Genomic DNA, 15,094 nt, shown 5'->3' with positions numbered 1-15,094 from the left:
TTTTTAAAAAAGTCACATAAGAGTATATGGAGAACCTTAAGGTAAGGGCAAATACCTTAAAATTAATAACACATAGTAGATATAAGAATGTTTGTCTTGGGGTAATTTAAGGACATTTTTAGAGCTTGAATTTGTTTATACCTACTATGTGTTTATCTTTAGCATTTCTTAATCACACACACACTTGTAATATAAGTGTGTATATATATATGCTCTCTACATATATACATATATATATCCATAGTAAACAAACTTTCATTTTTCCTAATTATCCTTTTGTTTTTTATCATATCTTTTAATTGGCTCATAAAGGTATTGTTTATAAATCCTCATATAATGGAAATAGCTCAAAACTAGAATACTGAAGAACAGCAGCATCAGGATAAAGAGGAAGGCAGCAACCAGGTAGCCACTTGGACTGAAATAAGAGGAAAAAAAAGTCAATAGAAGTCATCACTCACTTTGGTTCTTAATTTATATAGTCAAACAATCTTTGAACGGCTATTTCCTATGCCACTGACAGAAAACAAAGATTAATAAGACATCTTATCTACCCTCAGGATGTTTGCCTTAGTGTTAGAGGTTGGCTATGGAGGAGAATAGACAGTGTGATTAATAGAGTGAGAGAAAGAAATGTAAAATTCACGGGGGCCAGACATTAAGGAAGGCCTTCCAGTGGAGGAGAACTTTGAACTGATTAGCGGAGTTAGCTGGATAGGACTAGGACTTGGAGCCTTAGGATGGGTAAGATAAAAATGCCTGGAAGTAGTTGAAGAAACACGTGGGCATAGAGTTTTAGGCTGAGGGAGATGGCTATGCCAAGTTGTGGAGGCATGGGGAAACCTGAAAATCACCCAGACATTCTGGAACTAAAACTAGTTCAGTATAAGAGCTCAGGTGGTAGGCAGAGTCGTAGAGATGAGGAATGACCGGTGGTTAGGAGAGAGACAGCTTTTATGAAACTACAGGGTGTGGATTTGGGAAGGGTGATTCTGAACATAGAGGGCAGAACGGATGAATGGGGAAGTATGAGTGCGGAGGGAGAAACCCCAGTTTTGAGGTTTTTAATAATGCAAGTGTGTTGAGGGACTTAATTAGTGGCTGAGGAAGTGGAGAGAAGCAGATGGATCTAAGACAGATTCGGAAGTTAGACTGAATTGATCTTGGAGATTGTTGAGATGTGGGGTTTGAGAGTAAAGGATGTCTCCCAGGTGTTGGCATGCGGTGACTATGAGGATGTTGTCACCATTCACTGATGGAGGACATTCACAAGGAAGAACACTTTAGCGAGGGCATGGAAACACAGCTGGTTTACTGTGGGGCACATGGACTGGTGGCACCGGAGGGTCAATCAGGGGTGTGTGTGCGTGTGTGTGCGTGTGTGTGCATATGTGTACACCACTTATTAGATGCTACTTCCAGGTGGGTGCCAGACATCTCTCCCTTCAGCTGGGACTCTGCATGGCTGCCTCTCACCAGAGTGGATTTACCACTTGGGCCAAACGCTGTGCTACTTTCTCTTTGGTGTCCTGCCCTGGTATCTGACTTCAGTTTTTGGTTCCTTTTTAGGCCTTAATTATTTATTTGCAGTGTTATGGTTTCCCTGGGTCCTAGTCCTCTTACTCTGACCTTCCTCCTATGTGGATGCAAGCTTAATCTGGCTCCCATGAATGGTTTCCTTCTTGGAAGTTAATTATTAACTCGACAAATCATCTGATATGAGCCAGGTATTGGGGTAGTGCCTGGAAAGACAATGATAAGTAATAACAGACATGGTCCCCATCTCCTTAGAGAGCTTACATTTTAGTGGGGACATAATTGTTAATTGATGATGAGAAGAGAAATATAAAATTGCACTTGTGATAAGAACTAAGTAGATATACAATGCAATGAAGGCTTACTATAGCCAGATTTAACCTGGTGATAGGGTCAAGAAATGCCTCCATGGGGGAAAAGATAATTATCCTAAAATTTGAAGAATTAAATGGAAATGCAGTTGGTGAGGTTGAGTAGACAAAGAGGGGGAGGAAGAGTTGCCACACAGAAGAAACAGAATGTGCAAAGTTCCTGCTATGGGACAGAATATGGTGAAGGTTGGGGACTGAAAGGTTGGTGGGTCTAGAGCAAAGATGAGAGGAATATAATGCAAGTCCAGATTAGAGAAGTAGGTGGTAGCCTGATTCATTGAAGGTCTTGTAGGCCATGTTGAGGAGTTACATTTTAAGGAAAGAAGCGTAAGTGTTTCAAGTTATAAAATAGCATTTGAGAAGATCACTTTGGCTTCAGTGAAGAAAAAGAACCAGAAGAAAATAGAAATGAATGAGGGGAGATCAGATCTGTCAGGTGTCTATTGTGGTAGTTCCCATCTGAGACAACGGTAGCTTGGATTGGAGTGGGGGTGATGGGGTTGGTAAGAAGTAGATTCATTTGAGGGCAATTCAGGAGATTAAATGAATGGGAGCTAGTGACTGTTTGGATGGGCTGGGGGAAACAGAGAAATGAACACAACTCTAGGTTTTTTTTTGTCTTCTTCGGGGGGGTTCTTATTTTCATTTTTGACTCATAGGTATTTGGCTTGTACATTTTAATGTGCTCTTTCCCAAAAGAAGGAACTCTGGAAAACAGGGTTGCCACACTGTTCATCTCTAGAAGGCACCAGTCATATTATAGCCCATGCGAATGGATTCTCTTGGAGCTGCACAATGACAACTCTATACAATTACCCTGTTGGATCCCTTCTAGAATGGGACAAATAATGGGGCAAGGGAGTGGGTGACAAGATCATGAGATCATTTTGGGGCATGTCCAGTTTGACCAGTCTGTGAGCCCCTTAAGAGAAGAGGTTACTAGACGGTGGGACGCATGGCTCTGGACGGACCAGAGTTATGATTAGGAAGTCATGTGTACATAGATGCTTACTGAAGTCCTAAGTATGGATGATCTTGCCAAAGGGAGAAGCTCACAAGACCAGGGCTGAGCCCTGAGGGAAATCAGTTACGGCCGGTAAAGGGGGTCAAGGCTCTCTTTACTTGAGAAAGCATGGCTATAGAAGTTTAGGAAACCCTGGGCTTGTGTCTATGAGACCCACAGGGTTATAGCAGACAAAAGGGGTCCAGAGGACTTGCAGTGGCTATATCCCCCCTCGCACCCCTCAGCACAGAGACAGTGGACTAAAATGTCCAGCTCCTAGTCTTTCCACGAAGAGGCCTACTTGCATCCTTTAAAAGCTGCTGCCTGAGGGTCCAGCTTGCAACCAGCCTGCATCTAGGTGCTGACGGAGGTCTTCTTCTTTGGGACACTGACAGGTCTTGGGAAGTAAGAAGGCACCTTGGACAATCAAAGATTTGATACACAACAAACAGCTAGGGCCAGGCTAAAGAATAAGGTTCATCTCCTACCTGAGACCAGTCCTTCAAGACTGGGAAAGGTGGTTCTTTAATTCAAAAACCAACCTGGAGAGGCATTGGTGGAGTAATTAGACAGAAAGCAGATTGGGTGGTTTAGGAGAAATGGGGATAGAACACGGGGAAAAGGAGACTCTGTAGACAAGCCTTTTGACAAGTTTGTCTCGCAAAGGATGGGGGAGAGAGAATGGCAGCTGGAGAGGTATAGAGTTTGAGGTTTTACTTACATTTAAATTAAAAACTTGAGGGTGATTAAAAGCCTATGGGGAGGATCTAGTTGAGGGGGAAAGTGGAACATATAAAAGAGAGAAGAAATAATCGATTTGGAAGTTTCCTTAGAAAGTGGAAAGTAAGAGGTTTCAAAGGACCTGTGAAAGAATTATACTTAAAGGGGAGGAATAAAAAGTCTTTCATTTGAACAGTATGGAAAAAGGAGAGAATGGACATAGGTGTGTTTGGAACCAGGAATCAGGAATCAGGCGTGTCCCTGCCTGCGGTCTTCTAAGTTCTATGTAATGGTGGAAACAAGCTCATCTGATGTTTGTTAAGGAAAGAGGGTCCAAGGAGGAAGTGGATTCGATGAGGTCAGAGGTAGTTACCGCGAATGGAGATACTGGTTGACCAGAGAAAGGTACTAAGATTCTCAGGTGGTGTTGGGTGACCTGTATGAAGTTGGTGATTAATCTGTCCTGTTGTGTAACTTTCTTCACCAATCCTTGGCTGCTCAGGTGTAATCAGAAAAAGCAGTTAGTTGGGGGCCTGCCAGATTTGTGGGGGCACAAATCCCAGAGTGGGTAAGGGAATAGCAGCAGGTGTTATTGAAGTAATACACTTGGAAATGTAAGGAAATAGTAAGAAAAAAAAAAGGGTATGTGTTTAAAAAAGGGTTTTTGCTTGTTTGTTTTGTTTTAGAAGACCCAGGATAAATAATGGTCTGGAAGTGGTAATGGCGCCCTGAGGCACCTGGTGGGGGGGTCTTTGGAAAGTAAACAGCCATCACTCTATAGGGCTGAAGGTGAAGCGGTGGTCCTGGCGGGGGGCATAGAGAGGGAGCTCAGAGGACAGTTGAGGATTTAGGGGAGTTTGCTGTCTAAAAGTAACAACTCCGAAGGACGCAGTGGAAAATTGGGGGAAGTGGTTGAATCCTCCAGAAGACAAGTAAGTGCCAAGATCTTTGCCTCCTACAGCCTGATCTCCAGCCAATGTTCGCTTATGAGAAAGTCTTTCTTACCCGCTGGCCTCTGCTCTGCCTCTGCTCCCACTTCCGGGGCTCAGGTGTAACAGAGACTAAGCTGCAGACACTAACCTAGGGCTGACCTCGCTGCACCGTTTCCCGGCTGCTGGAATCCAGCTCCAGGGAGGTGAGCAAAGAGGTGAACTCCTCCTTCACCGTTGTCTCTCCTCGCCAACTCACGAGTGCCCCCTTCTGACAGTGGGTATTTGGGTGCACATATGTTCTTAATATTCATCTAAACATAACAATCTAATGAGGAAGAGAAGTCACTGCCAAAGGCCATAGATGTTTCCCGAAGTCACTTAGAAACAATGGGTGGCTTATCTCATTTGTGGGTTATTTACACTATTAATCTTCCATTGGCACAAAACATCAAGAAGTCAGTAATATTTAGAGTAGGGCCAGGAGTAACTTCATTGTTTGTCTTCCATTTTTGGTTAACATTTTACAAAAGAATGAAAGCAAAAAAACCAGGCCCAGGACAGAGAAGCAAAGCCGTGTGCGATCCCAGAGTTAGCATTAAGACTTTGCTCTCCAAGGAGACTGGAGTCTGGGAATGTGCCTTTCTACCTGTCTCTGGTTACATCAGAGTGGTAAGGCCCGTGGGTGAGGGCTGACTCAACCAGCCACCGTCTCCTCCCAGCCCCTCTGCCGCAGCCCATGATCTGTTCTTTAGGTGGGGTTCAAGGATGTGTTTGATGGGAAAACCGCGGCTACTGAGGGGATGGGACAAAATGGGACCCCAGCTGCAGCAACAATTCTCAGAAATTCCTTCCTGCTGTGTCCCTGGGATAATTGGTACATACAATTTGAGGATGTCAACGTAAGAGGCAGAAGTAGTAGGGTCCCAGGGAAATGGGGGGAGACGTGCTTTTCCTGTCCTGGCTGCCACCCCTGTCTTTTACAGCTTCCCTCGCTAGAGCCTGATTAGGCAGAAGGCATTACCTGGGAATCATTCCGAAGGTCTCTATCGCAAATACAGCTGTTAGGTTGCAGAAACTGTAAATGAGACAAATAATATTAATGATTAAATTACATGCAATATATGAAAAGCCTCCCTCCAAATCTTTATGGTAATGACTGACTCATAGATAATCTTAATGAAGGTGTCACTTCCTCAAGTGAAGGAACGGAGAGAAGGGATGCATTTACATCACAGCTGTGGTGATTCTTCCAAACGTGTGACTCGGGCTGCTTGGGGCACGATTTCTCTCAGCTTGTCAGTGCACCCTCACTGCCCTCCTAACATCTTGACATCGTTTTGATAGTGGGTCCCAAGGTGACCATAAGCATAATGTTAATAATAGTCATAATGTTTTACTGAGCATTAGTACTTGTTGAGAATGAATACTAAACGAGCATTTGCTGGGTACCAGGCGGTGGACCAGATGCCCTACATGGGTTATCTGCCTAATCCTCATAGCAACCATTTCTTTTGGAAAGAAACAGAGGCTCAGGCAGGTTATGCTACTTGCAAAAGTTTGCGGTTTTCAGCAGAGCTGGGATTTGAATTCAGGTTTTTCTGCCCAAAGAGCCTGTGACGTTCACCTGATGTAGGCTGACTCAGGAAGCTAAGGATGTTCAGAGCTTGATACAGGGCACTATGTGATGATTTCTAAAGTTACTATCTCTCACGATTCAGCAGAATGCTTGGAATGAGACAGGACAGAGCTAAATAAACATTCATGATTGCATTTCACCCATCTTCATGTGGGAGAAAAGAGAAGAAAGGAAATTACCTTGATTGAGCAAAATTAGGGATTTTTACCTGGGTACTTTCATTTAATCCTCAGAAAACTATAAGATCAGTGTTACAGACTCATTTTACAAATAAAGAAGTGCAGAGACTAAGTGACTCGCTTAAGATGACATATCTACCAGGGACAAGAGTAGGATTCAAACCACAGTAGACTCTAGAATAATGCCTTCGGGGTCCATCCCTGTTGTAGCAAATGGCAAGATTTCCTTCCTTTTTTATAGCTTAGTAATATTCCATTATATATATATTTTGTATAGTAACCCCTTATTGGATGTGTGATTTCCACAGGTTGCCTTTTCATTTTGTTGATGGTTTCCTTGGCTGTGCAGAAGCTTTTTCATGTGATGTAGTCTCACTTGTTTATTCACACTCTGGGTGCCTTTGCTTTTGGTGTCAAGTCCAAACAAATCATGGCCAAGACTGAAATCAAGGAGCTTACTATCTATGTTTTCTTCCAGGAGCCTGATGGCATAGGGTCTTACATTCAAGTCTTTAATCCATTTTGAGTTAATTTTTGCCTATGCTGTGAGATAGTGGTCTAGTTTCATTTTTTGTGTGTGGCTGTCTAGTTTTCCCAATACCACTTATTTTTTTTTTAAGATTTTATTTTATTTATTTGAGAGAGAGAGACAGTGAGAGAGAGAATGAGCGAGGAGAAGGTCAGAGAGCGAAGCAGACTCCCCATGGAGCTGGGAGCCCGATGTGGGACTCGATCCCGGGACTCCAGGATCACGCCCTGAGCCGGAGGCAGTCGTCCAACCAACTGTGCCACCCAAGCGTCCCCCCAATACCACTTATTAAAGAGATTGTCCTTTCCCCATTATATATTCTTGGCTCCTTTGTAATAAATTGACTACATATGCGTAGGTTTATTTTTGGCCCCTCTATTCTGTTCCATTGATGCATGTGTCTGTTTTTTTATGCTGGGACCATATTGTTTTGATAACCAAAACTTCGTAGTATAATTTGAAATAAGGGAGTGTGATGTCTCTTGCTTTGTTTTTCTTTCTCAAGATGGCTTTGGCTATTTGGGTTTTTTTGTTTGTTTGTTTTTGTTTTGTTTTGTTTTGTTTTGTCATTCCATACAAATGTTAGGGTTGTTCTAGTTCTGTGAAGAATGCCATTGGAATTTTGATAGAGATTGCATTGAATCTGTAGATTGCTGAGTACAAATTGTATTCAACCACATCATTATCCCTTTAAACAAATGCTAAAACTATTATAATAAAACATTTATAGTCACCTATAGTTTGGATCCAGGATCTTCACACGAAACACATACATTCCAGAATGGTCCCCAGGCCAAATTAAATGGTTATAGTTAGACTTGTTGATTATCTCATATGGTTGATTTAAGTCTCCTGGTTTTCCAATAGCATAAGAAAAACAGTGTTTATAGTTCTGAATAGGAAACAAAGATAAAAACCTTAAGGTCCTTCTCTAGGGGAAGAGGTGTTGGAGATTATAGGGGAGAGGAGAAAGTATGCAATAGCTAGGGGGGAAATGGGAATGAACTGAAGAAATACACTTATGTTTGTTGGGCAGTATTGCAGGACTGTTTTAATCATGAAATGAAGGTGAAACAAATCCGCGTGGGTACGTATTCCTTGGACCAGAGTCGGCGGCCAAGGCAGATAGTTGGGATTTAACTAGGGTTGTGATTTAGCCACACAAGTCTAAAGAAGTGAGAGGAAGGAAGGAATTGAGGGTACACATTAATAGAGTGATAAAATTATTGACCATGGAATTTAAGCAGCATAAAGAGCAAGAAGAGAACCTGGGGTCAGGGTAAGGGTGGTTGGGTCATTTTGAGGTTGAAGGATTGTTTGAAGGATTGTTAGAGTAAAGGTTCTAGGGCTATGGTGCTGGAAGGATAGGACATGGTGGATGGAAAGTGGGATGTTTGGAGCTGCGATTACAGAGGATAATACAATCATTTGTATGTATCTGTCTTGACATGAATAGATTCTGATGTAGAAGCAAAGTAACATTCCCATTTAGGGTTTAGATTTTTATGGACCCAGGTACCATATAGGTCACTTTTATTTATGAGATATGATTTGGTTCTCCAAGTAACATAAACTAATTTCAATTCAAGAAAGTGTGATTGAAAAAAATTGAAAGCAGTATAGGACTGATAGTTGGCATTCAGACATGATATTTCAGTTGTTTTTGTTTTGTTTAAAGATTTTATTTATTTGAGGTAGAGCGAGAGTGAGACAGTGAGCTAGCATGGGGGAGGGAATGTAGAAGGAGAGGGAGAAATAGGTTCTCCACTGAGCGGAGAGCCCGATGCGGGGCTCCATCCCAGGATCCTGGGATCATGACCTGAGCTGAAGGCAGACGCCTAACAGACTGAGCCACCCAGGCACCCCATGATCTTTCAGTTGTACAAGAATTGATAGTTCGGGTGTTCTTTAGAAAGACTCACTCTCAATGCTTCAGCATGTTTGTCAGTCATTTAATAAATCTACAAACACAGATTTTCAGCAAAAAAAATAAAAATAAAAAGAAAAAGAAAAAATTTTTTGTAACATAGGAGCCATGGAATATTAAACATAAATTAAGATGATGCATTATTGAAATCACAATATTAACCCAATAGAAAAGTTGGATTTGATTTGCAAAAACAAATTTAAATCCAAAATGTTTCCATCAAACTTTAGTTAATCCTGAAATGCCAAATTAGTTATTATAAGTAAAATTTGCTGGGTTATTTTCCTTACCTCAGGTCCCCAGGCTTCTTCAAGTGGAAGGTTCTGGTTAAGCTTCGTCATTGACTTCCACGTCTGGGCTTCATTTAAACAACCACTCTGTCAAAAAATCGGACATACAGGAATTTAAGCAGCAAATGAGGGAAGGAGAAAAGAGGAGAGAGACAAACCTAGAAAGAGACTCTTAACTACGGAGGACAAACTGATGGTTGCCGGAATGGAGGTGGGTGGGTGGATGGGTTAGGTCGGTGATGGGGGTGAAGGAGGGCACTTGCGATGAGCCCCAGGTGTGGTGTGGAAGTGCGGAATCACTGTACTGTACACCTGACAGTAGGGCACTGTACATTAGTTGGAGTTGAAATAACAATGTACTCAAAATTGTACACACATATGTTTGTTTATAAATTTATTTGTAAGTATTTAGTATATTTAATGTCATTGAACAATATACATTTAATTCTTTTTGTTATTTAAATGTTTGTTGCTATACCGGGGAACAACTGAAGTTTGTGTACTGACCTTGCACAAAAGAACTTCTTAAAGTCACTAATTTTGAGTGTTTCACTGAAGTCATGTTATTTGTGAATATGACAGTCTTCTGGCTTCCTCTCCAATCCTTATACTTTTATTGTTACTGTTTATTTGCCTTATTACAGAGATCAGGAACAATGTTGTATAGAAACAGTGATGACTGGCACCCTTGTTTCACTCCTGACTTCAGAGAGAAAGCTTTCAAATTTTCACCCCCAGGATGTTTTCTTTTCCTCCTTCCTTCCTTCCTTCCTTCCTCCCTTCCTTCCTTTCTTTCTTTTTTTTTTTTTTTTTTTTAAGAATTTTTATTTAGGGCACCTGGGTGGCTCAGGTGGTTAAATGTCTGCCTTTGGCTCAGGTCATGATCCCAGGGTCCTGGGATCAAGCCCCATGTTGGGCTCTCTGCTTGGTGGAGAGCCTGCTTCTCTGCCCCCCAACCCGCCTGGTGCACTTTCTCTTTCTCTCTCTTCACTCCCTCTCTCTCTCAAGTAAGTAAATAAAATCATTTTTTTTTTAAAGATTTTATTTATTTGAGAGAGAGAGACAGTGAGAGAGAGAATGAGTGAGGAGAAGGTCAGAGAGCGAAGCAGACTCCCCATGGAGCTGGGAGCCTGATGTGGGACTCGATCCCCCAACTCCAGGATCACGCCCTGAGCCGGAGGCAGTCGTCCAACCAACTGCGCCACCCAGGCGTCCCATAAATAAAATCATTTTTAAAAAAGAATTTTTATTTATTTATTTGACAGAGAAAGAGAGCACAAGCAGGCGGAGTAGCAGGGAGAAGGAGAGGGAGAAGCAGACTCTCCGCTGAGCAGAGAGCCCGATGTGGGGCTCGATCCCAGGACCCCGAGATCATGACCTGCGCTGAAGGCAGAGGCTTAACCAACTGAGCCACACAGGTGCCCCGGTAAGATGTTTTTCTTTTTTTTGTACTTACATTTTATTAGATTAAGGTAGTTACCATATACTTAGAATTTTCCAAGATTTATTTTTGGGTTATTCATTTTTTTAAGTAGGCTCCATGCCCAATGTGGGGCTTAAACTCATGACCCTGGGAATTCCAAGATTTATTCTAAAAATAATGTTATGTATGAATATTTTTTAATTAAATGACTTTTCAACTATTATAATAACCCATGCCCATTCTTTATTCCATCACTAGAGTAGATTTCTTTGATTTTCAAGTGATATTCCAACTCTCCAGTTAGGAGATAAACAAAACTTGTCTGGATGTGTGATTTTTAGAAACACTGTTGAGTTTGATTTGCTAGTGTTTTCATTAGGCGCTTTGTGTCTGTGGTCATGGTGTGATCGGCTCATAATACCCGTTTCTTTTAAGGTCCCCATCAGGCCCTCCTGGATTCACAAAATGAACTGGGAAGTACTTTCCCCACCCTAATATTCTGGAAGAGTTTTTAGAAAACTGAAGGAAAATTTTCTTTTAATGTTTGGTTGACTTTGTCAGGAAAGGCATTTGGGATTAGAGATGTCTATTTTGGGATTAGAAATTTCTCTTTCTTTCTTAGAATATAAGGAACTTTGGTAAATTGTGTTTTCCAAGGCAACTGTCTGATTTATCCATTTCTTTGTTGTCAAAATTTGTTAATATAAATTTCTTTATAGTAACCTCTATGATTTGGGCTTAAAATGGTGATATTCTTTCTTTATTTTTTTTCCATTTGTCAACTAGAAACATGCTATAAAGAGGTGTTTCCCTTTTCTACTATTTCTTTATTCACTGGTATAGTTCATTTGGGGACAGTAGGATAAATATTGGTGTCTTTCTCTTTATTTGCCACTTTTTAAAATAAGGAGTTGATTTCCTATCATTTTCCAAAGGTGACATTTTTGAAAAATTCATTATGAACTCATGGGTTTAACCTATTTAATGGGTTTGAGCAATATTGCAATAACTATCTGTAAGGAAGCTCTAATTGTCCCATCTTTAACAACCTCTTCAAGTTGACTTCTGATTGCTTTTGACATGACCCTCACAGTCTTTGATAACTCCTTGCTATTGGGTACATCAAACTGTTCCAAACTCATCATGTTTGTTTCCTCCCCCAGGCTTGGAATCAGCTACTTATCTAAGAATCCCCAATTACTTTTAGTGGGAAATGATATTTCAAGACAGCCATGTGGGTACTGAGCAGTTATGTTTCTAGGGATTTTAATGGGCAGTGTAGGAAAAATTTATCTCGTTCTCTCTGAACAAGACAGTTACATATTTATATCCAGATCATATGAGTTTCTAATACCTCATGAGTTTACATTGAGTCCTGTTCAAATTCAGGATGTTTTGTCTAACTTCTATACTACTTATGCAAGTCCTCACTTTTACTTCAACAGCACTTGAAGAATGACAGTATTAGAATATCTCACATTACACACCTCACAAGATCAGAATAACTCATATAAATATTACCCCCACTATCACAATTCTGAAAAGTTATATTTTTCCCCAGCATACGCTCTCATATTCTCCTAGCATATTTTATAGTTGTGTTATATCTTTATTGACAGAGAATACGTCCATTGTATATTATCCTTTTTCCCTTTTAACCCTCATTTTGCTTCAGTTTTGCAAGTAACTCCATCCTACATAATGCTTTCCTCTAGTCCTTATATCTCTTTAGTAATTTTGGTGGTTTGAAATTCATTATCTAGTAAGTTACTCAGGAAGGGCTCCTGGGAACAATATCATCTGAACGTTTGACATGTTAATAGCAGTTTGTGCCTTTTCTAGAGTCATCAGTTTTGCTGAATATAAAATCCGTGGCTTGTGTTTATTTTCCTTGAGTATCTTAAATATTTTACTCCATTTTTTTTCCTGGTATAAAGCATTGTTATAAAAATTATAATTTAATTTTCCTTATATGTAAACTGCTTTTTTTTTTTTTTTGCTTAGAAGGCCACTTGGGTTGGCTGTTCTGATCTGATATTTTGAGTATATGCTATGCTCTTTCAATATGAAGCTTCAAGACTTTTTTGCTTGGGGTGGGGTAGAGATGTTTTCTTGAAAGATTAGCATCAGTTATGTTCCTTTATTCTGGTTTTCTTTTTTTTTCTTCTTTTAAAAGATTTTATTTATTTGACACAGAGAGAGAGAGAGAGAGAGGCAGTGAGAGGGAACACAAGCAAGGGGGGTATGAGAGGGAGAAGTAGGTTTCCCACTAAGCAGGGAGCCCTATGCAGGGCTCGATCCCAGGACACCGGGATCATGACCTGAGTTGAAAGCGGAGGCTTAATGTCTGAGCCACCCAGGTGCCCATCTGGTTTTCTTTTTCAGGGTGTTCATTTACCCATCTGTTGGATCTTCTTTGCCTATCTTCAGTATTTGTCACTTTTTTCTTAAATCCTTTTTATCCCATTGTTTATTTCTTTTCACTTTAAAATTTTTCTTCTTCTAATTTCATGTGTCTTTTAAAGCATTCTCTATTGTTCATTTTCATTTTTAAAGGGCTATTTTCATAGCATATAGAATTTGGATTTGGAATTTATTTCCTTTCAGTAATTTAAAGATATTTTTGTTCAGGGACACCTGTGTGGCTCAGGGGGTTAAGCAGCTGACTCTTAATCTTGGCTCAGGTCATGATCCCAGCATTGTGAGATTGAGTCCTGTGTTGGGCTCCATTCTGGGCATTGAGATTGCTTCAGATTCTCTCTCTCCCTCTGCCCTTCCCCCCTAAAAAAGCAGGGGGGGAGATATTTTTGTTCAAAGTTTTCTGGTTTGCATTATTTCTATAAAGAAATCAGCCTTAAGTCTTATTGCTACTCTCTCGAGAGGAACTTTTCTTTTTTTATTTTGGCTACCTTTAAGGATTTTCTCTTTGTTTTTCATTTTAAAATGTTCACAGTAGCATTTCTGGATGAAGATTACTTTTTCTGTGCCTCAATGTCTTTTGCCTTTTGGGAAAATACTGCTTCTGGCCAACACTCTCTCTTTTCTTTCTAGGACCCCAGTCCTTAGATCTAGGCAGTAAATCTCCATTATGTTCTTGTCTATATTTTCAATCAGCTTACCTCCCTATGCATAGTTCTGGCATTTCCTTCTGACCCTTCTTCCAGTTGACCAATTCTGTTTTCAGGCTTCATTCCTAGTAGTTGAGTCCCTAATTCCAGTTACTGCAGTTTTAGTTTTTTTTTCCTAGAAGTGATTGGCAGCTCAGACAGAGGTATGGATGAGGCTGAATGATTGATGTTTAAAGTGGCCATCAGGCACATAGGAACAACACTGGGGAAGATGACTTGGAGATATGGGCAAGCTGGTGGCTGGGGGACGGACCCACAGCGCTCAAGTTAGATGGGAAAAGGAGAGGAAACATGGGATGGCAGAGAGGGAAAGGGCAGAGGGCTCTATCTGGTGGATGTCTAGACAGTGTAAGGAAAAGCAAGGGCGAGAGGCTTAGTGGGAAGAACACCCACAGAGCTAGAGAATTGGGGGTTGAGGCCATAGACTGGAGTGTTTGCATTGAAATGTAATTATAACGGGGGGAGCTGCATTGGTTGGTCGAGGCAGCCTCTGTTGCGCAGCAAACCACACTCCTCAGGGCCCTCACGCATCGCAGCTGAATTCCTGCTCACACGTAGTCCAGTGCCGATGCCCGGGGGGTGGGGGATGGTCTCTATGAGTGGCGCTCCTCACAGTAGAGGATCAGGCTTCTCTGTCCTGTGGCTCCTCGAAGAGTCCCCTCACCCGACTCCTCTCATCCAGCTTATATCTCTCCATCTCCGACTGTCCCTGGGATAGACTGCGATGGAGGAAGCTAGGGAGCTCGGGGGCTCAGGGGAGCCCTTCTCCAGCACCTCATCGTGGAAGGGACACCTCTCGCTTCTGCTCATTCCACAGCATGAGAACCGGTCACATGGCCCACGTAGCCGCAAACGGGACCGGAAAAGGTCCTTCCTGTTCAGAAAGCTTCTTCCCAGCAAAAACTCAGAGGACTGAACTGTAATTGCTTTCAGGGCAGGAAGGGAACCCATTCAAGTTCTCAGTATGTGACAGCGACAGGAGGAGATGGGGTCCATGCCATCTGGATGAAGGGGCCTCAAACAAGGGACACTGTAGTTAGGGTGAGGAGATACTGATCTTGGAAACCATAGTGTGGGTTAGGGAGCCGTTTGATTCCACAGCCCATCAAGAGTACCCTTGATCTGAGAGAAAAACAGGGGAAATTATATTTTTTGAGGAATGTCTCCTGAAGAAGTATCTAGGGTCATTTAGCCCTAAGGTGTATTAGAAGAGTTTGAGAAGGTGGAGAGTAATGGGAATCTGGGCCCAGGTGCAAGACGGACAGAAGAGTTTAGAGATGAGATTGTGAGGACAGAGTAGGCCAGAAGGACTCACACTTTGGGGGCTGGACAAGTGTAGGAGGAATGTGGTGGGATGGAATTGTTTGACCCCATCATCGAAAGATGGTTCTTGCAGGAGCCCAGAGCAGGCAGCAGGTGG

General features: G+C 41.7%; 1 protein-coding gene across 1 annotated transcript in view; it reads right to left on the bottom strand.

Annotated features, from left to right (window-relative positions):
• Positions 1-114: 114 nt before the first annotated feature.
• Positions 115-15,094, bottom strand: part of CATSPERE (catsper channel auxiliary subunit epsilon) — a 126,504-nt gene continuing 111,524 nt past the window's right edge. Inside the window, exons 19-22 of the mRNA XM_044267060.1 lie at positions 9,124-9,210; positions 7,641-7,798; positions 5,584-5,637; positions 115-418 (exon numbers count right to left, since the gene is read on the bottom strand). Coding sequence (XP_044122995.1) covers positions 265-418; positions 5,584-5,637; positions 7,641-7,798; positions 9,124-9,210 — 453 coding nt within the window. The 3' untranslated portion in view covers positions 115-264. The remainder of the gene's footprint in view (positions 419-5,583; positions 5,638-7,640; positions 7,799-9,123; positions 9,211-15,094) is intronic.

Source organism: Neovison vison, chromosome 10 (genome assembly GCF_020171115.1).
Source record: "Neovison vison isolate M4711 chromosome 10, ASM_NN_V1, whole genome shotgun sequence".
Classification (NCBI taxonomy): Eukaryota; Metazoa; Chordata; class Mammalia; order Carnivora; family Mustelidae; genus Neogale; species Neogale vison.
The sequence above is the reverse complement of the archived record's forward strand: the minus strand, read 5'-3'. Positions and strand labels throughout refer to the sequence as shown.